This window comes from Helianthus annuus, chromosome 12 (genome assembly GCF_002127325.2).
Source record: "Helianthus annuus cultivar XRQ/B chromosome 12, HanXRQr2.0-SUNRISE, whole genome shotgun sequence".
Classification (NCBI taxonomy): domain Eukaryota; kingdom Viridiplantae; phylum Streptophyta; class Magnoliopsida; order Asterales; family Asteraceae; genus Helianthus; species Helianthus annuus.
Window position 1 is genome coordinate 86,016,037 of NC_035444.2, and position 19,150 is coordinate 86,035,186.

General features: G+C 39.9%; 1 protein-coding gene across 1 annotated transcript; it reads right to left on the reverse strand.

Annotated features, from left to right (window-relative positions):
* Positions 1-8,454: 8,454 nt before the first annotated feature.
* On the reverse strand, positions 8,455-17,651 carry LOC110893156 (ABC transporter F family member 4-like). The gene is made up of 3 exons (XM_022140275.1): positions 17,333-17,651; positions 16,545-16,807; positions 8,455-8,784 (listed from the first exon to the last, which is right to left on the reverse strand). The coding sequence occupies exons 1-3, from the start codon at positions 17,649-17,651 to the stop codon at positions 8,455-8,457; spliced, it is 912 nt and encodes a 303-aa protein (XP_021995967.1).
* Positions 17,652-19,150: the final 1,499 nt, after the last annotated feature.

Below are 19,150 nucleotides of genomic sequence, written 5' to 3' on the forward strand. Positions count from 1 at the left end.
AGCCGATTGAAGATGGAGAACGTCCCCCAGGAAGGGACAAAAGTAAAAAGATAGCGGCTGAAAAAAAGAAACAAGCCGCATCAGGAAGTGGTGGTGGTTCGAAGTTGGAAGGTATTATGGCCGAGTTGAAAGCATTCAACCAAACCTTTACCGAGACGCAAACCGAGAAGGTAAAGATGAAAAAAACTAGCCGAGGAGAAGCAAAAGAAGCAACAAGAAGCGTAGGAGTTGGAGGAATGGAAAATAATGACCACTGACCTTAGCGAATATCCACCGGAAGACCGTCCCATTTTACAAATGATGAAGGAAAAAATTAGGAAAAAATGGAGTGGGGAAGTGTAGTTTTTTTTTAAATGTAACTTTAGGTTTTTTTTTAAGTGTGTTTTTTTATTTAAATGTAACTTTAGGTTGTTGTTTTTTTTAGGTTTTATTTAAATGTAACTTTTTTATTTTTATTTACTTTGTTTTCATTAATTAATTAAATCAAATAAATAATAATAAAAATGGAGGAGGAACATCCACCACACCCTTGGGTAGTCTCCAAGAGGATGCTCCTCCACCAAAGCTTATGTGGCGCCTATGTGGCGGATAGTCTCTTTAGAGTCTATCCTCCCCATACCTCATGGTCTAAATACTATGCAAAACCATATTTTAGTTTAACACTATTGAAACCAGGGGCGAAGGTTTGTTGGTGCCCGGGGGTGCACCGCCCACCCCAATATTTCGGTTAGAAGTGTATAGGTTTCGATTTTTCGTCCGCAAATTTTAAAAATTATATAGGATCGCCTCCCCCCAATTATTTTCCTAAATATTTATACAATATATAAATTAAAGTAAAGTTTGTTACCACTTTGTATATAAGTGATGGGTAGTTTTGTAAATATATTTTAACTTTTATTTGTTTAACCCTAGGTTACCCACCACACAATAAACTTAATCACAAATTTTTATGTATAAGAAAGGGTCCTTTGAATAAATGATTTTTTTTAGTTTTATTTGGAACTATTATTATTTGACTTGACCCGAATCGATAGCCGACCCGACCCGACCCGAAACATAACGATAGGAAAAAAATTTTTTGGGTCCCATCACTTTACCCCCACTCGAAACTTTTGGTCAAGCTCCGCCACTGATGACTGATTGAAACACGCATATTCATCATGCAAAAGTACATAATAACATTAGTTGAATCTTTGAGAAACGATTTGTTATATCTTTCATATCATATAAACGTTTCGGTTTTGAATACCTGTTTATATTTTCCGATTTTGGAGGTTTGGGCCTTAGGGTGGATGGAAAGGGGGCGGCAAGTGAAGGCAACCGTAAGCAAGTTAGGCAAATGATCCCCTTAGTTGCGGCAACCATCGACAATGTGTTATGTAGCAAGGTGTGTTGTCATTTTGCCAATGATAACGAGAGGGAGAGGTGGGTTTGTGTGGGACCAATCACCAATACCAATTCTAAGTGATCACATTTTAGTTAGGTATCTTTTTTAATCATTTTTTTTTAAATTGGTTGTAGCATAAGAAACACGAGAAATATATGCATTTTTGGTGAGTTGGCAAGTTTTGACAAGGTAATTAAAAGGCTAGTGATGAAATCTAATATGACACTAAGTTGGAGGAGAGAGGTATTATGGCAAGTGCGACATGGGAGATAAGCACTCCCTCCACCTTTGGCAATGGCGGATCTAAAAAAAATCTAAAGGGGCAACGTTTCTATAAAAAGGGGTAGCGAAATCGAAAAAACGTCAAAATTTTCCAAAATTTATAATAATTTTACACTACCACCGAAGCGTTAAGGGGCAACGGGGGTTGCCCCTTTTTCTATGCTAGGTCCGCCCCTGACCTTTGGCACGTGAATACATGTTTATATGGCAAGTGTTGTAGAGCTCTTTGAATTCATATGTGCATATCCACAACTGCAAGCTAGGCAAGCAAAAAGGCAATGTATGTCATCCTCACCACAACCTGCTGGATGATTTGGAAGACTCGCAACGAACTTATTTTCAAAGATACTAATAGTTCATGCTCTAGAATCATTGGTGAAGTAAAAGCATGCTCTTTTTTATGGATTCAGTCGAGGGCTAAAGTACAGGAGCTGCTGGATTTGGTGAAATGGTGGAGTTTCAATTTTAATAGGTTCCCATTGTAATCATGTCTGTAGTGCCGAATGTGGTAAACACATGGGGATCTCCTATCGTTATTTTTACTTTTCGTATTTCTACGCTTGAGTAATCTGTTTAAGCCTTGATAAAAAAAAAATCGCCGTGCAAAAATAAAAAAAAGAATACCCGTATATATATTCTTATAACAAGTGAATGGATGCATATTCTATCGATGTCATTGTTAGTGTTCTTGTTACTTGTGTTTTTTGGGGCTTGATTGGAGCTTGCATTTAAGCCAAAGTAACTATAAACTTAAAAATAGGTCAAAAGTAGTTTAATTATCACATTGGTCATTATGTGTTATTGATGATACGTTGTTGAAGTTGTGTGTGTATATATATATCACGACGGGCTAGTGGGAAGGCCCACTTTACCCGCTTTGGACTATCTTTACAAAGGCCCAATTATACGAAAGCCCACAAAATGGAGTTACCTTGTTCATTAAGGCTCCTCTCATTTTGTAACGGGCGGGAAAACAGCTAGCAAAGAGAACAGGCTTCATTTAATGCTCGATAAGAATGGGATCTCGTCTGAAACAATGTACTTCTCCGGCTGGAGCATTAATTAAGGTGAACATCTCACTTTGACTGTTATGACGGAACGAGAGACCCCGAGGATCATCTGCATGCCTTCCGGGGAGCAGGACAACTGGGGCGATGGCCCATGCCTGTATGGTGTCACATGTTTGTACAAACTCTGACGGAGGGAGCCCGACTTTGGTTTGACAGCCTCCCTCCGGGGGGAATAGATAGCTATGAAGAGTTAAGTGAGAAGTTCCTTAGGAACTTTGGTCAACAGAGGAAAGTGGTCAAAAACCCAAATGAGATCCTCCATATAAGGCAGAGGGACAATGAGCGGATAGACAAGTATATGGAGAGGTTCGTCAAGGAAAGCCTGAACATCAAAGATGTCACACCCCGATTTCCACGTGTCTAACCGGTGGGGGATTACCGTGACGTGGTTGGCAACATAATAGTCAAACAACACAATTATATGAATGCACAGCGGAAGCAAAAGGTAAAATATATTACAATCCGAATATAAGTAATATCCAGTATTACAACGGAGAGTAAAAAGATCCACAGGCGGATCGACAATAAAACAGAAACGATAGTTCAACAGACTTTGACATCTAGAGCTTGCGAGACTTGAGTAATGATGTCTGGAGTAGCCAGCCTATTACGTCTAGCACCTGCACTTAACCTTTTTGGAAAATACGTCAGTTTACACTGGTAAATACAACTCAACTGACTCGTTTTGAAAAGAGTTTGTAAATTGATTTTAATGCACTTCGGCAAAAATATCTTTATAACTTGGGACAATTATTTGTATATAATCTTGTATATAGATTTACTTATTTGCCGTCCATTAGTACCGGTTAGAAGAGCCGGTTTAAGTTATCTGACACGCCACCGGTATAATGCCCACAAGGTAGATTCCTTTAGTGGATTACCAGTTTTTACATAATGCATCTGTCAGGTGTACGCCTACACCCCGTGCTTAGGTCGTGGCCATTTCGTAAAATGATGCCAAAGATATCCGGGACATGGTCATTTAACCCCAAGGGCCATACATCAAATAATACAGAACAAAGCGGGTTATGTAAATACATTAATCACAATCCAATTTAAATTACTACATACCCGACCAAGCGGTACTTTTATAGTACCGTATCCCAAGCCCGTATAGGGAAATAAGTTAAGAGTATTTACCTGAGCAAAGTATAATTCCAATACAGTAAATGTAAGTACTTTTACTGGGCTCCTAACCTGGAACGAAGGTTTATAATAACCTATTAGATTTCTAACGGGTCTTTAATTAAGCCTTAGCTTAGACCGGTCAGTTTCAAAGGATAATTACGGTTTAATCGCGTGAAAGGCGAAAACCGGGAATGGAATGTGATTTTGAACAACAAGTTTGAAGACTTGTTTTATATGGGTATAATAACCACACTCTGGAATTTGGGGTCAAAACAATATGGTTTGACCCGTTTCGGCTAGTTTATGTAAACCAGTTACATAAGCCGAACCGTGCGCGCAAAAGGCGCAACGGGTAACCGTAAGAGTCCTACACTGGTTTCCTAAGTCAATATGCTTTAAAGAGGTTGTGGTATCAGTAGGATACCTTCCATAATGCACGTAACGAGTTTAAATCCATTTTATGCCCCGTAGGGGTATTTCGGTCTTTTTAAAGATTATAAAAGAGGTTTCTGAGTTCTACAGGAAATCTGAGTTTCCCGAACAGTTTATAAATTCCAAAATACTTTATTTATTATTTAAAATCAGTAGCAACTAGAACCGGGTCAAAAGACCTTGTAGAACTCAAGTTATGGCCGAAAAGGGTATATTCGGTATTTACCGAACCGTTGCCATAACCGCAGGTTATGAGCAGGTTAAAATAATTAAAAATCTTTAAAAATCCCAAAATATTATTTTACATCAATGTGTAAAAGGTTTGGTGTCGAAATCTGGGTTTAGATAGGCGTTATGCTAATTGCGCTATTTAATTACTAAAGTTTCCGTAATTTGCGCTATTTAGCATAACTCCTATTCTGGACCTCGGATTGACGTGAAATTTTAGGGACATGCTTAGAAATCAGTAACTAAGGTTATGGTCCTTTCACATGTCCGAAATTCTCGTTTTAAATTGATGTGCTAAAAGTGGGTTAACTAAATTAACTAAATTAAACCCTAAACTAGACTCTCTAAGTTTTAAATTTATAAAACTAAGACTCTCTAAACCCTAAACCACACGACCGGCAAGTGTACCGATCGATGCAGTATAGCCTAAGGAAGTCCGAGTATCGAACCCAAGAGACTCTACTAAATTACGCTAATGACTCGATCTAGACCTAGACTGACACGGACTTAACTAATTGTTTATTTGATGGGGGGGGGGGTGGGGGTTTTCTAAATATCCTAAAAATATAATTAAAATTATACTAACTAGACGCGAACTCGAACGAAGGTTTTGACCAGAGATGATGAAGACTACCTAGGCTAGACGCAAGCTAAACTCAGACTGGATCTCTATTCGATGATTTTGTGGTGTGGAACCGGGATCTTTGAATGCTAAACCTATTAAGACGCCACTAAGCCCCTCAAACACTCTCAAGGCGATTCTTATGGCACTACCTAGGCTGTTACGCTCACCGGTTTTCTAGATTTCTTTTCCGTCCTCTAGTTTCTTGAAAGTGCCTATGTAAGACGCTCTACCTTGCCGCGCGAACGTCTAAAGCAACTACGGGTTTTTATCTTGGCTTAATAGACAGTGGAATGTTAAGTCCTTATAACTAAACCGAGACCTATTAATATCCTCGAGCCTTTCCGCGACAAGTCTAGCAGCACACTTGATTTTATTTAATTACCGAATATTGTTTCTAAGGTTACTTACGCGTTTTCACCCTAAAGGATTAATGACCTATTACGTGATATAGACACTCACCTAAATCAAGAACCCTAATCCAACTCTATTATGTGATAAAGGCCGTCACCAAGAATCGAATGAAGCAATAAACAATAATCAAATAATCACAAGCACGCATACGCACCAAGATAAACTACCATAGCGTTTACAATACAAGAAAGACCCACAACCACGACAAAAACCGAATAAAAATCCAAACTTTATTATGCTATTGTCATAACCTAGGCAGTATAAAAGTTTAGCCAAGAATCATTGTATCAAAAGACATAATAATCATAACTAATCCAGAATTCAGCATGAATAACAAAGAACAAACGAACAAGAAGAATAAACGAGAAGATAAAACCCGAAAATCTTCAAACCCGAATGCTTCCTAGCCTTTCACGATGATTCCACGCCTTTCCGAACCTTCAAAAGAAGTCCAATTTTCGCCTCCCAGTCGTGTATGATCTTCCCCTGATGTTGTATGGCGGCGACCAATTATCCACGTCTGATGACAGCCGTCCCGATATATATTTTTTCTGTTCGTGCGTTCAATTTATAGCCGTCCACCCAACCAATCAAGGCTTGCCGCCCCACTCTTCAATAATATCCCTCCAAATAGGGCACCTCCCTTATGTAATAAAGTCAAAAGATCACCGCCCCTCTCCTCCAATCGATGTCTCCTCCAAGTCGGCCCAATCCAAAAGTCCCATGCACTCTCTCTGTTCACGTGATCCCCTCAAAAGTCCAACAATGGCAGCCAATATACTTAGAGTTCGGTCCATGTTCCAATTACCTCCAAGGCGGCCCAATCATCTCTTCACGCGCGTGTATATATGTCTCTTGACTGCTTTTAATAACTTTCATAATATTATGCAACAACTTCCTTTTTGTACACTATTCTTAAAAAATATGGCATCCTCCCAAATAATAATTTAGAGATACTGGGCTCGATCCACTCACAGAAAAATAGTGGCGATTTTAGTTCAGTCATTGGCGCCCTACTCTACTCAACTGGCATGTTATTTCTTTATTACTCGTTTCCGCTCCATTTGCACCAGGACCTGCAAAAACACAATATAATATAATATACACTAAAAACTAAATAAAAACAAATAAAACTTATACAAAAAATATACAATTTACACGGGACAAGTATGTGTATTTTACCTCACATCAAATATCCCCACACTTAACCTTTTTTCGTCCTCGAAAAAGAATTATGCAAATGGAATCATAGTCGGAATAATCATTCGGGACAAAGCTTATGTTATTTTATTAAAACCGAAACTCGTGTTAGCCGCGATTGCAAGTATATTGATCCACTTAAACCCAACCCGGTTCCAAGCCCTTATCATGCAATTTAAGTTCAAATATGGGTCAATCTACCTAGGGTCTCACACTAAAAATCGCAGGCCCATCTAATCCCACCTCAAACTTATAGGACAAAGAGAACGATCACTGGACCAATTCCCAACCGTCTTATATCAAAACCAGGAGAGTTTACAATCAGATTTTTTTTTCTTTTTTCTCTTTTTTTTTCTTTTTTCTTTTTCTTTCGTGAGTCTAGACGGTGCTTTCCCGACACAAGAGGCAATCCGGCTGTAGAGTCGCTATCCCCAACCACAGACTACTTAGTTTCGGTACTTTTTATTATTTTTTCTTTTTATTGCTTTGCACGGTCGATTTCACACACCCTAGCGGTAATCCGGCTGTAGAGTCACTATCCCGAACCCAGACTACATAGGAATGGCTACTTTCATTTAGTTTCTAGCTCACTTTTTATTCTATTTTTTTTTTCAAGACCACAAACTCTAACGGTTTTAACTTATAACGGTGCCCCTTATGTTATTTTTGGCGGTTTCAATTTCCCCACTTTTCCTAGATGAGAACCCACTAGTAGACCGACATTAGGTATATTAAGATCAAAGGAACTCAAAACCGAACCAGGCCTACCCGCACATCCCAAACTAGACACAAGCTCAATTATTTTAATCTCATATTATTATTATTTGAACCCGAACAAAAACCACGACTTTTCTATCATTTTCCGTTTTTTAAGTTGCAAACTTCTATTTCAAAAAACATTTTCTGATTTTTTTCAATTTTTTTGGATTTTTCAATTTTTAATTTTTTTTTTAGTTTTTCGACTTTTTATGACTCAAGACTCACTAACTAAGACCTAAACGATAGTTTCCCATCCCCACACTTGAACTTTACATTGCCCTCAATGTAAGATGGAAACCGACTCAAAAAAACTAAAAATAAATAAGAAATAAAAGACACAAGGGCATAAATGGAAAGGACTTAGCTGGTTAAATTCTTGCGGATGCTCCAAAACTCTCGTCCAATCCAGCTCGATCGTATAGCATTTCATTCGCGATCGGCTTTGACACTGACTAACATGCTTGATAAATGCCCGAAATTTGAATAAACAGCTCCAAACTCACCCAAATGGAGATTGAGTACGGGTGGTACATATTCGAACCTGCATCAACAAAAACAAGCAAAATACCAAAGCAATACTGACTCTAAAAAAATGACTCAAAAACTACTAACTAAGACTCAATAAACAAAAACTACGACTCAAAATACAAACTCTACAAAACCTCCCCACACTTGAATTTAATCAGGAGGTTTTTCTTTGATCTGGACCCTATCCAACCCGTTTAATTCCACCTGATACTCAAAAATATTTAAAAATATAATGGTGGAATAATAAAATATTTTAAAATTTTCAAACGGGTCAGACCACCAAAATTTAAACATACCTGGAAGAAACCGAATGCGTGGCATGTAATGAGAAGACCGATCGTTCGTGAACGGCTTCTTCCTCTCCATCTCTCCCCAACCTTCGATCCTCTTCCGATTCAGATCCTTTATCTTCCTTTTTTTGCCCTCTCCCGTGGTGTTGTTGATTTTTCAGCTTCACTTAGTACTAACACCAGGGGGCAGCTGCGGTGCTCTTCCTCTTCCACCACCACTTCTTCTTCTTTAATGTCCGTCATTGGGTTTCCTTCAAGTAAAACTTCTAAGTAAGCAAGGTCTCCCTCCGGATCAAACTCCTTTACCTCTTCATCTACCGGCAACCCATCTAGTTCTTCCTTAAATTCATTCTCCCAAGTCATCTGATCTTCATTAGATGGTTGCTCAACTTCTACCTCCTCTTCTTCTTCTTCTCTTTCTACCTCTACTTTTTCTGCCTTACTCTCCACATATCCCCATATTGTCTCTCATTCAGCAAGCTCGGGGAGCACTATCGCCTTATAATATGAGCTTTGAACTGTAACCCACTCATCATCATCATCATAACCCCACTGTATCTGTTGCGTTCGCTCTCTACTTCTCCAACCCATTCCAACCCAAGCAGCAATCGCACAATCTTCAAACCGGTGTGATCCACCACATTCTTCACACCTTGGATCCCTTTGCCGACTGAGGTCACACTCTATATTTGGGCCTATTTGCTCGAATATTCGACAAGTAGATCGATCATTCTTGGTAACCTTGGATCCCTGTACTCCAAATCTTTTGTTGCTCGCACACACTCCAAAATTAATTCCCTGAGCTCGAAAAAATTTGGAAACATCTCCTTAGCATTTGCGGGATACCCCTGCAAAGAATATTGCTGTGGCTACACAAAGGGGTTAGCATAATATGGCGTAGAGGACCCCTCATATTGGGGGCATTTAATTGTAAAGTGAGGCCCTCCACAAATTTCACAAATATCTACTAGACTCAAGAAAAATAAAATAAATAAGAAAACAAAAAAACACGGACAATTAGACTCCTATGACTAAATCTACAAAACACAAATAGACTCACCAGACTCACCACGAAAACACAAAACAAAAGATAAGTAGCACAGATTATGTCAATTAAGTCCAATCGAAGCCAATAAACGCAATCGCCAAGAGTCCCCGGCAGCGGCGCCAAAAACTTGATGTGCTAAAAGTGGGTTAACTAAATTAACTAAATTAAACCCTAAACTAGACTCTCTAAGTTTTAAATTTATAAAACTAAGACTCTCTAAACCCTAAACCACACGACCGGCAAGTGTACCGATCGATGCAGTATAGCCTAAGGAAGTCCGAGTATCGAACCCAAGAGACTCTACTAAATTACGCTAATGACTCGATCTAGACCTAGACTGACACGGACTTAACTAATTGTTTATTTGATGGGGGGGGGTTTCTAAATATCCTAAAAATATAATTAAAATTATACTAACTAGACGCGAACTCGAACGAAGGTTTTGACCAGAGATGATGAAGACTACCTAGGCTAGACGCAAGCTAAACTCAGACTGGATCTCTATTCGATGATTTTGTGGTGTGGAACCGGGATCTTTGAATGCTAAACCTATTAAGACGCCACTAAGCCCCTCAAACACTCTCAAGGCGATTCTTATGGCACTACCTAGGCTGTTACGCTCACCGGTTTTCTAGATTTCTTTTCCGTCCTCTAGTTTCTTGAAAGTGCCTATGTAAGACGCTCTACCTTGCCGCGCGAACGTCTAAAGCAACTACGGGTTTTAATCTTGGCTTAATAGACAGTGGAATGTTAAGTCCTTATAACTAAACCGAGACCTATTAATATCCTCGAGCCTTTCTGCGACGAGTCTAGCAGCACACTTGATTTTATTTAATTACCGAATATTGTTTCTAAGGTTACTTACGCGTTTTCACCCTAAAGGATTAATGACCTATTACGTGATATAGACACTCACCTAAATCAAGAACCCTGATCCGACTCTATTATGTGATAAAGACCGTCACCAAGAATCGAATGAAGCAATAAACAATAATCAAATAATCACAAGCACGCATACGCACCAAGATAAACTACCATAGCGTTTACAATACAAGAAAGACCCACAACCATGACAAAAACCGAATAAAAATCCAAACTTTATTATGCTATTGTCATAACCTAGGCAGTATAAAAGTTTAGCCAAGAATCATTGTACCAAAAGACATAATAATCATAACTAATCCAGAATTCAACATGAATAACAAAGAACAAACGAACAAGAAGAATAAACGAGAAGATAAAACCCGAAAATCTTCAAACCCGAGTGCTTCCTAGCCTTTCACGATGATTCCACGCCTTCCCGAACCTTCAAAAGAAGTCCAATTTTCGCCTCCCAGTCGTGTATGATCTTCCCCTGATGTTGTATGGCGGCGACCAATTATCCACGTCTGATGACAGCCGTCCCGATATATATTTTTTCTGTTCGTGCGTTCAATTTATAGCCGTCCACCCAACCAATCAAGGCTTGCCGCCCCACTCTTCAATAATATCCCTCCAAATAGGGCACCTCCCTTATGTAATAAAGTCAAAAGATCACCGCCCCTCTCCTCCAATCGATGTCTCCTCCAAGTCGGCCCAATCCAAAAGTCCCATGCACTCTCTCTGTTCACGTGATCCCCTTAAAAGTCCAACAATGGCAGCCAATATACTTAGAGTTCGGTCCATGTTCCAATTACCTCCAAGGCAGCCCAATCATCTCTTCACGCGCGTGTATATATGTCTCTTGACTGCTTTTAATAACTTTCATAATATTATGCAACAACTTCCTTTTTGTACACTATTCTTAAAAAATATGGCATCCTCCCAAATAATAATTTAGAGATAGTGGGCTCGATCCACTCACAGAAAAATAGTGGCGATTTTAGTTCAGTCATTGGCGCCCTACTCTACTCAACTGGCAGGTTATTTCTTTATTACTCGTTTCCGCTCCATTTGCACCAGGACCTGCAAAAACACAATATAATATAATATACACTAAAAACTAAATAAAAACAAATAAAACTTATACAAAAAATATACAATTTACACGGGACAAGTATGTGTATTTTACCTCACATCATAAATTAAAAAGGGCGTTACGGTCATCTGTTAAGCATTTAACGGAAAGGTGTAAAAGACTCGGACAAACAACGAACCGGTCACAGAGGGTTATACCATCATGTAACCTGGTCCTAAGAGAGTCCTAAGGTATGTCTAAATCATACTTTAACGGGTCAGAACTGAAGTCAAAGCAAAAGTCAAAGCTTTGCGACTTTCGGCTGCGAACCGGGTCAAAACAGTAAATGGTCGGATCAAACAAGCTTTAGACTAGTTACTATACTTATTATCATGTTTTATGAGTGTTTAAACAGGTTACACATCATCTACATTACTGATTATGCATGAAATCGAAAAATAGCATTGCTGTTGACTTTTTCTAAGCATGTTTGACTCGACATTCGGACTAGTTAGAGTGGGAATCAGAGGGCTCCCTTTTAGGGGTTTAAAGCCCACATGATTACCAACACATAACTACCTTTGATTCGATAAACCACTAGACCATTCGTGATTTATCGCAAAGTCAACCGTTAGTTTCTTCTAAGCTAAAACTAAGTGATAACTCAAATAAGAAAGGAGTAGAACACTTACTGAAGTCCTATGTACGAAATGTGAAGACTTGAGCCTGGTTGGGAGCTCTAAGAATGACCAGAAGTGCACTTGAAGATGTGAGGAAACATGTTGCAACTTCATGGCCTTTTATAGTGGATTTCTCACCACAAGAAGTTGACACACAACTCTACCACTGACCACAACCCATCAACATGTGTCCCTAATGCTTAGGGATAGTTTAGGGGTCTCTTGGAAGGTTTTAAAGGCATTGCAAGTCGTTTAGGAGGCTGAACAGGCAAGTTAAATCATTTTTCTGCATCTGTGCCTTTCACGCGGCCCGCATGAAGGATTAGGCAACATGGACGCGGGCCGCCTGAATCCTATTGTCAGGAACCGTATCTACAGATGGCTCGCGGCCCGCATTAAGTTACATGTTTCATCAACGCGGCCCGCCTGAGGCCAGCAAATCAAGACTTTCAAATCTTTTGCCATGATGAGCCTGACCTTTCGGTTTTGAAGGGGTACCTTTGCGATTTGGCCCTCGATTATTTACGAATAGGGGCCTCGTGACTATTACCCGCATTGTTAAGTCCCCGGTTAGTTTAATTACTATTCGGAAAGCCTTAACTTTTATTGTTGACGCTTTTAACCCCTCGCCTACGAATTTGATCATAACTTTCTCGTTTTAAAACGGAACTTCGCGGAATTTATATCGTATATTCTAGTGAACGTAATTTGCTGTTACAAAGTCTCGGGTTCGTCAAAGGGTCACTCAGAGGTATAAATTAAACATGTTGACACAATTAACCCCTGTAGCTTGTAATCTCTCACTTTCTCCCGCGTTTCGCTCCGTACGATCCATGATTTATTCGTTTGAAGGTACGAGCATCATTTAGGGTTACTATACAGTATATTTACCCCTTGTTGACATTTTTAACCCTAGAATTTACATACTTTCAAGGTTTGTCAACTTTAGTCCTTTATTTAGTATTTAATACCACGTGTAAACTCATGACACGTGTCAACACATTATTGGACACAAAATTTCGAGGTGTTACATCCTCACCCCCTTAAAATAAATCTCGACTCGAGATTTACTGAAACAAATAGGGGTATTTTTCTTTCATCATGGATTCAACCTCCCACGTGAATTCGGGACCTCTACGGGCATCCCATTTGACCTTAACAATAGGTACATGCTTCCTTCGAAGCTTCTTTACCTGTCGATCTTCAATCGACAAAGGTTTTTCCACAAATTTTAAACTCTCATCTATGTGCACATCTGTATGGGGTATTACCAGTGATTCATCAGCGAAGCACTTCTTCAGATTGCAGATATAGAATACATTGTGAATTCCATTGAGCTCCTCCGGTAAGTTTAACTTATAGGCAACTGACCTGAAACGTTCGATAACCTCGAAAGGTCCTATGTATCTCGGGCTTAGTTTGCCTTTCTTACCGAAACGCATCACCCCCTTCCAGGGTGATACTTTAAGTAACACTTTTTCACCTACATCGAAGTGAAAATCTTTACGCTTTGGATCTGCGTAACTTTTCTGCCTATCTCGGGCAGCCTTGAGACGTTCTCGAATCTGGACAATCTTGTCCGTTGTTTCGAAGACTATCTCTGGTCCTGATAATTGGACATCTCCAACTTCCGCCCAACAAACGGGCGATCTACACTTTCTACCGTATAATGCCTCGAAGGGCGCAACCTTAATGCTGGTATGGTAGCTATTGTTGTAGGAGAATTCGATTAATGGTAGGTTCTTATCCCAACTACCACCCAAATCGATAGCACATGCACGTAGCATGTCTTCCAACGTCTGAATAGTACGCTCACTCTGACCGTCTGTCTGAGGATGGTAAGCCGTACTAAAATTCAAACGTGTGCCCAAAGATTGCTGGAAGCTTTTCCAAAAATGAGACATGTATCTAGTATCTCGGTCAGAGATAATAGACACAGGTATGCCATGTAAGGCTACAATCTTATCAACGTATAACTGGGCTAACATGTCGGAGCTATAAGTCTCCTTGATGGGTAAGAAATGTGCTGACTTGGTCAGTCTATCAACTATAACCCATATTGTATCATTTCCTTTCCTCGTCTTGGGTAACTTGGTAATAAAATCCATAATTACACATTCCCACTTCCATTCTGGAAGTTCAGGCTGTTGTAGCAAGCCTGACGGCTTTTGATGCTCAGCTTTGACTTCCGCACAAGTCAAGCATTTGGCTACATAAGCGGCTACAGACTTTTTCAAGCCTATCCACCAATAATTTGCCTTTAGATCCTGATACATTTTATCTGCTCCAGGATGGACGGAGTATTTAGAACTATGGGCTTCCTGGAGAATGACATCTCGAAGTCCTCCGTAAATTGGAACCCATATTCGTCCATTTAATCGTAAAATTCCGTCCTTGCTAAGAGTTAACTGCTCTTCAGTTACTCCTAGCTTCTCTTTAGGATAGTTAGCTTCCAACACAGCTTCCCTCTGTGCAGCTAACAACCTTTCAATCAAATTATTCTTCACTTCAATGCTCTTGGCATTGATTCGGATGGGTTTCACCCTCTCCTTTCGACTTAAGGCATCAGCGACTACATTCGCCTTGCCGGGATGATATCTGATTTCACAATCATAATCATTTAAAGTCTCCATCCAACGGCGCTGCCTCCTGTTTAATTCCTCCTGATTAAACAGATGTTGAAGGCTCTTATGATCAGAATAGATCACAAACTTGATACCATACAGATAATGCCTCCACAGTTTTAGTGCGAACACAACGGCACCCAACTCCAGGTCATGGGTGGTGTAATTCTTTTCATGCACCTTTAACTGTCTTGAAGCATAGGCAATAACTTTGCCTTTCTGCATAAGCACACACCCCATGCCAGTGTGTGATGCATCGCAGTAAACTACGAACTCTTTGGTACCTTCAGGCAATGTCAGTACAGGAGCGTTGCTCAACTTTTGCTTCAGAATATCAAAGGACTCTTGCTGCTTAGGGCCCCAAACAAACTTTACCTTCTTCTTGGTCAGGGAAGTTAAGGGCGCAACAATCCTTGAAAAATTTTCAATGAAACGCCTGTAATATCCTGCTAACCCAGGAAACTACGAATCTCTGTAGGCGTTTTTGACTCTTGCCAATTCATGACAGCTTCCACTTTAGCGGGATCCACTTGGATACCATGCTCACTCACCACATGTCCAAGAAATTGGACTTCTCGAAGCCAGAATTCGCACTTAGAGAATTTGGCATAGAGTTTCTCATGATGCAGGAGTTTGAGAATACATCGAAGGTGTTTCTCATGGTCAGCTTGATTCTTAGAGTAGATAAGAATGTCGTCGATGAAAACGATGACGAATTTGTCTAAGTACGGCTTGCAAACGCGATTCATGAGATCCATGAACGCAGCCGGTGCATTAGTGAGCCCAAAAGGCATCACTAGGAACTCATAGTGACCATAACGAGTCCTAAATGCGGTTTTATGTACGTCTTCATCTCTGACTTTCAGTTGATGGTAGCCTGACCTCAAGTCAATCTTCGAGAAATAACTTGCCCCTTGTAACTGATCGAACAAATCGTCGATCCTCGGCAAGGGATATCTATTCTTTATCGTGACTTTGTTAAGCTCGCGATAATCGATGCACAGACGCATCGATCCGTCCTTCTTCTTGACAAACAGGACTGGCGCTCCCCAAGGAGACGAACTAGGTTTAATGAAACCTTTAGCTAGTAGTTCATCTAGTTGTGTCCTTAACTCCTTCATTTCGGTTGGTGCTAACCTGTAAGGTGCTCTAGCAACAGGTGCTGCTCCAGGGATGATATCAATCCTGAATTCCACTTGCCTATCTGGTGGCAAACCAGGTAGATCTTCAGGGAAAACTTCTGGATATTCCGAAATGACGGGAATGTCTTCTATCTTCGGTTTTGGCTCTTCAATAATCACTTGTGCCATGTAGATGACACAACCCTTCTTTAAACATTTTGAAGCCTTGAGCATAGTCACTTGCTCAGGCAGTCCGTACTGGGTATCTCCCCGAATGGTAAGCGATTCACCAGACGGAGTCTTTATCACCACTTGCTTTCTGTTGCAGACGATTTGGGCCTGGTTGTGAGATAACCAGTCCATACCCAATACTATGTCAAAACCGGCCAATTTAAAGGGAAGTATAGATAGAGGAAAAGAGTGGTTCTTAATGTATATCGCACATCCATCTAACACAGTGGAGACGGTTTCTATGGTGCCATCTGCTAGCTCTACCTCATAATTCACATTTAAGGTTTTGACAGGCATATTCAGCAATTTGCAAAATTTATGATCTACGAAAGACTTATCAGCGCCTGAATCAAAAAGTACTCTTGCAAAGACATCATTTACAAGGAAAGTACCTGTGATCACGGTATCGTCTAGAATCGCTTCTTTGGCATCCAATCGAAAGACTCTAGCATTTGTCTTCTTGACCTCTTCAGGTTTCTTGGTATACTTAGGGCAGTTGGTTTTGATATGCCCTTTCTCATTGCAGTTGTAGCATGTGGCATCTTTTATCTTCTTGCACTCTACCGACTTGTGCTCTTTAGACTTGCATATCCCACATGCAGGTGCTCCTGAATTAGAATTGGATTCAAGTCTGCATTTTCCAAAGTGGCGTCTCTGGCAATTCGTGCACTTTGGTTTTTCCTTTGTCTGCTGACTGTTCCTTCCAGACCCAAACTTCTTAGAATCAGTGTTTCCTTTGCGCTTCTTCTCTGACCCTCGTGAGTTATCATCCTCACGCTTCCTCTTACTTTCTTCAGATTTCTTTAGCGATCTCAACCTGACCGCATCTAAAGTAAGGGATAAGGAGAGATCAGTTGTTGACCTAAACGTAGCAGGTCTTGAAGCCTTAACACTGGCCTTAATTTCTGGGGCTAAACCCCCAATGAAGCGAGCAATTCGCTTGGGCTCTGGTGTTACTAGGTAAGGAACCAGTCTGGACAGGGTATTAAAACTGGTAAGATAGGCTTGACAATCTAAGTTTGTCATTACCAATGACAAGAAGTCGGATTCAATTCTTTCGACCTCATGTTGAGGGCAGTAGTTCTCCATAATGAGAGTAACAAACTGCTCCCATGTCATGTTGTAAAGCGGGATCTTCCCAGAAGCTTGAATGAGAGACCTCCACCATGCCAGTGTCTCTCCTTTGAATGATTGGGATACATACTTTACTACATCCCTTTCAGCACAACCGCTGATGTCCACCACCGTGTCCATTTCATCCAACCACGTCATACAATCAACTGCTCCCTTTTCCCTAGTGAAATCTCGGGGTTTACAGGAAACAAAGTACTTATAGGTACAAGACTTGGTACGTGGTTCATTATCGAACACTGGCTTCCTGGATGGGACACTGTGTTCATTTGATGAATGACGATCGTCATCCTTCTTTGGTCCTTCATTTTTAGAGGGCGGCTTGTTATGAGGCTCTGAATTAGTTTTAGGGACAGATTTAGAGCGGGGTACAGATGAGGCTCGACTATGCGTCTCACTATACTCCTTAAGTTGTTCTTCTACAGCTTTAGATGCAGCTGTGTTAATCAGTGAACGAAGCTCTCCTTTGGTTATATTAACTCTATCATTATCATCGTGGTTTTCCAAAGGATGACTGTTTATCTCGTCAGAGTCAGCCATGTAGTCTTTGCTGCTACAAAAAGAAGGTAGGGGCAAAGTTTATTTATAAGCCCTTTCAGTACTACCGTTCTTAAACGATTTATTAACCATGCTTTTAAAACACATTTTGGTTAATTTGTTAAGGATAAAATTGTTCAGGATCTTTATCATAATCCTAAATTATACGTTAATATTGGCACAAAAGGCCTAGTCACGTAGACAAGTTTAATTTACAAGCCATGATTTCGGAGAATCGAGGCATTAAGGTTCGAATCAAAGTTCAATACCTTTTCTTGATAGGGAGTCATAGACTACAACTGCCTTTTGTCTTATATGACAATAAGTATGGCCCGTAGGCACTACACCACTAATGGATGTTTAATAATTGATCATCTTTATTGATGATTTAACCCATGATTTACAAATCATCAATTTGGGCTTTGGAATCCTTAAAAGGATTCTTATATAAGAATGACGCGTGCGATTTTAACGAATCACATCTGCCAAGACGTTAACATGTTTACAGAGGTTAACTGGGAAATCTGAATCTTTTAATCAGGTCTTACCATCTTGGCCGGGTCTTATAAGGACACCTGGCTAGGTTTCACTCTTAAGATTCTTTATTTAATAATTAACGTAGAACAATCCTTAATTGGAATGTTAACGAGGATCTGAATCTAATTATGGAACTACCATCTTGGCCCTGCCTTAAAATGACACATGAGCTAGGTCTTGTCCTTTTTAGATTTTGTCATCTTATTATAATGGTAGATCTTATATAATATAGGAATGATATCTTAACATAATCGTTCCTTTTTAAGAATTTAAAACAAGCATATGGTTGCCCTAAACGGGACTTCTTAAGAACATGACTTGCCCATGCAAGGGCTAATCAGAAAAATAACAAAAAGTAATGAAACGAAATGGAATTCGTCCTATGTTATTGTCTAGACTCAAGAATGTGCAATTGCGTAACTGAGATTAAACACAAAGGCTAGTGTTTAATTCACTCAGTGTTGGCTCTGATACCAACCTGTCACACCCCGATTTCCACGTGTCTCACCAGTGGGCCCGGTGGGGGAATACCGTGACGTGGTTGGCAACATAATAGTCAAACAACACAATTATATGAATGCACAGCGGAAGCAAAAGGTAAAATATATTACAATCCGAATATAAGTAATATCCAGTATTACAACGGAGAGTAAAAAGATCCACAGGCGGATCGACAATAAAACAGAAACGATAGTTCAACAGACTTTGACATCTAGAGCTTGCGAGACTTGAGTAATGATGTCTGGAGTAGCCAGCCTATTACGTCTAGCACCTGCACTTAACCTTTTTGGAAAATACGTCAGTTTACACTGGTAAATACAACTCAACTGACTCGTTTTGAAAAGAGTTTGTAAATTGATTTGAATGCACTTCGGCAAAAATATCTTTATAACTTGGGACAATTATTTGTATATAATCTTGTATACAGATTTACTTATTTGCCGTCCATTAGTACCGGTTAGAAG

What these genes read in the sequence shown, in the direction of transcription:
- LOC110893156 (XM_022140275.1), bottom strand. Translation starts at nt 17,651, where the DNA reads ATGGCTGACTCTGACGAGATAAACAGTCATCCTTTGGAAAACCACGAT. An exon ending in AGTGTTCGATAATGAACCAC is followed by an intron (nt 16,808 to 17,332) that starts GTACCAAGTCTT and finishes CCCTTACTTTAG; the next exon opens with ATGCGGTCAGGTTGAGATCG. An exon ending in AGTCTAAAGAGCACAAGTCG is followed by an intron (nt 8,785 to 16,544) that starts GTAGAGTGCAAG and finishes GGATATGTGGAG; the next exon opens with AGTAAGGCAGAAAAAGTAGA.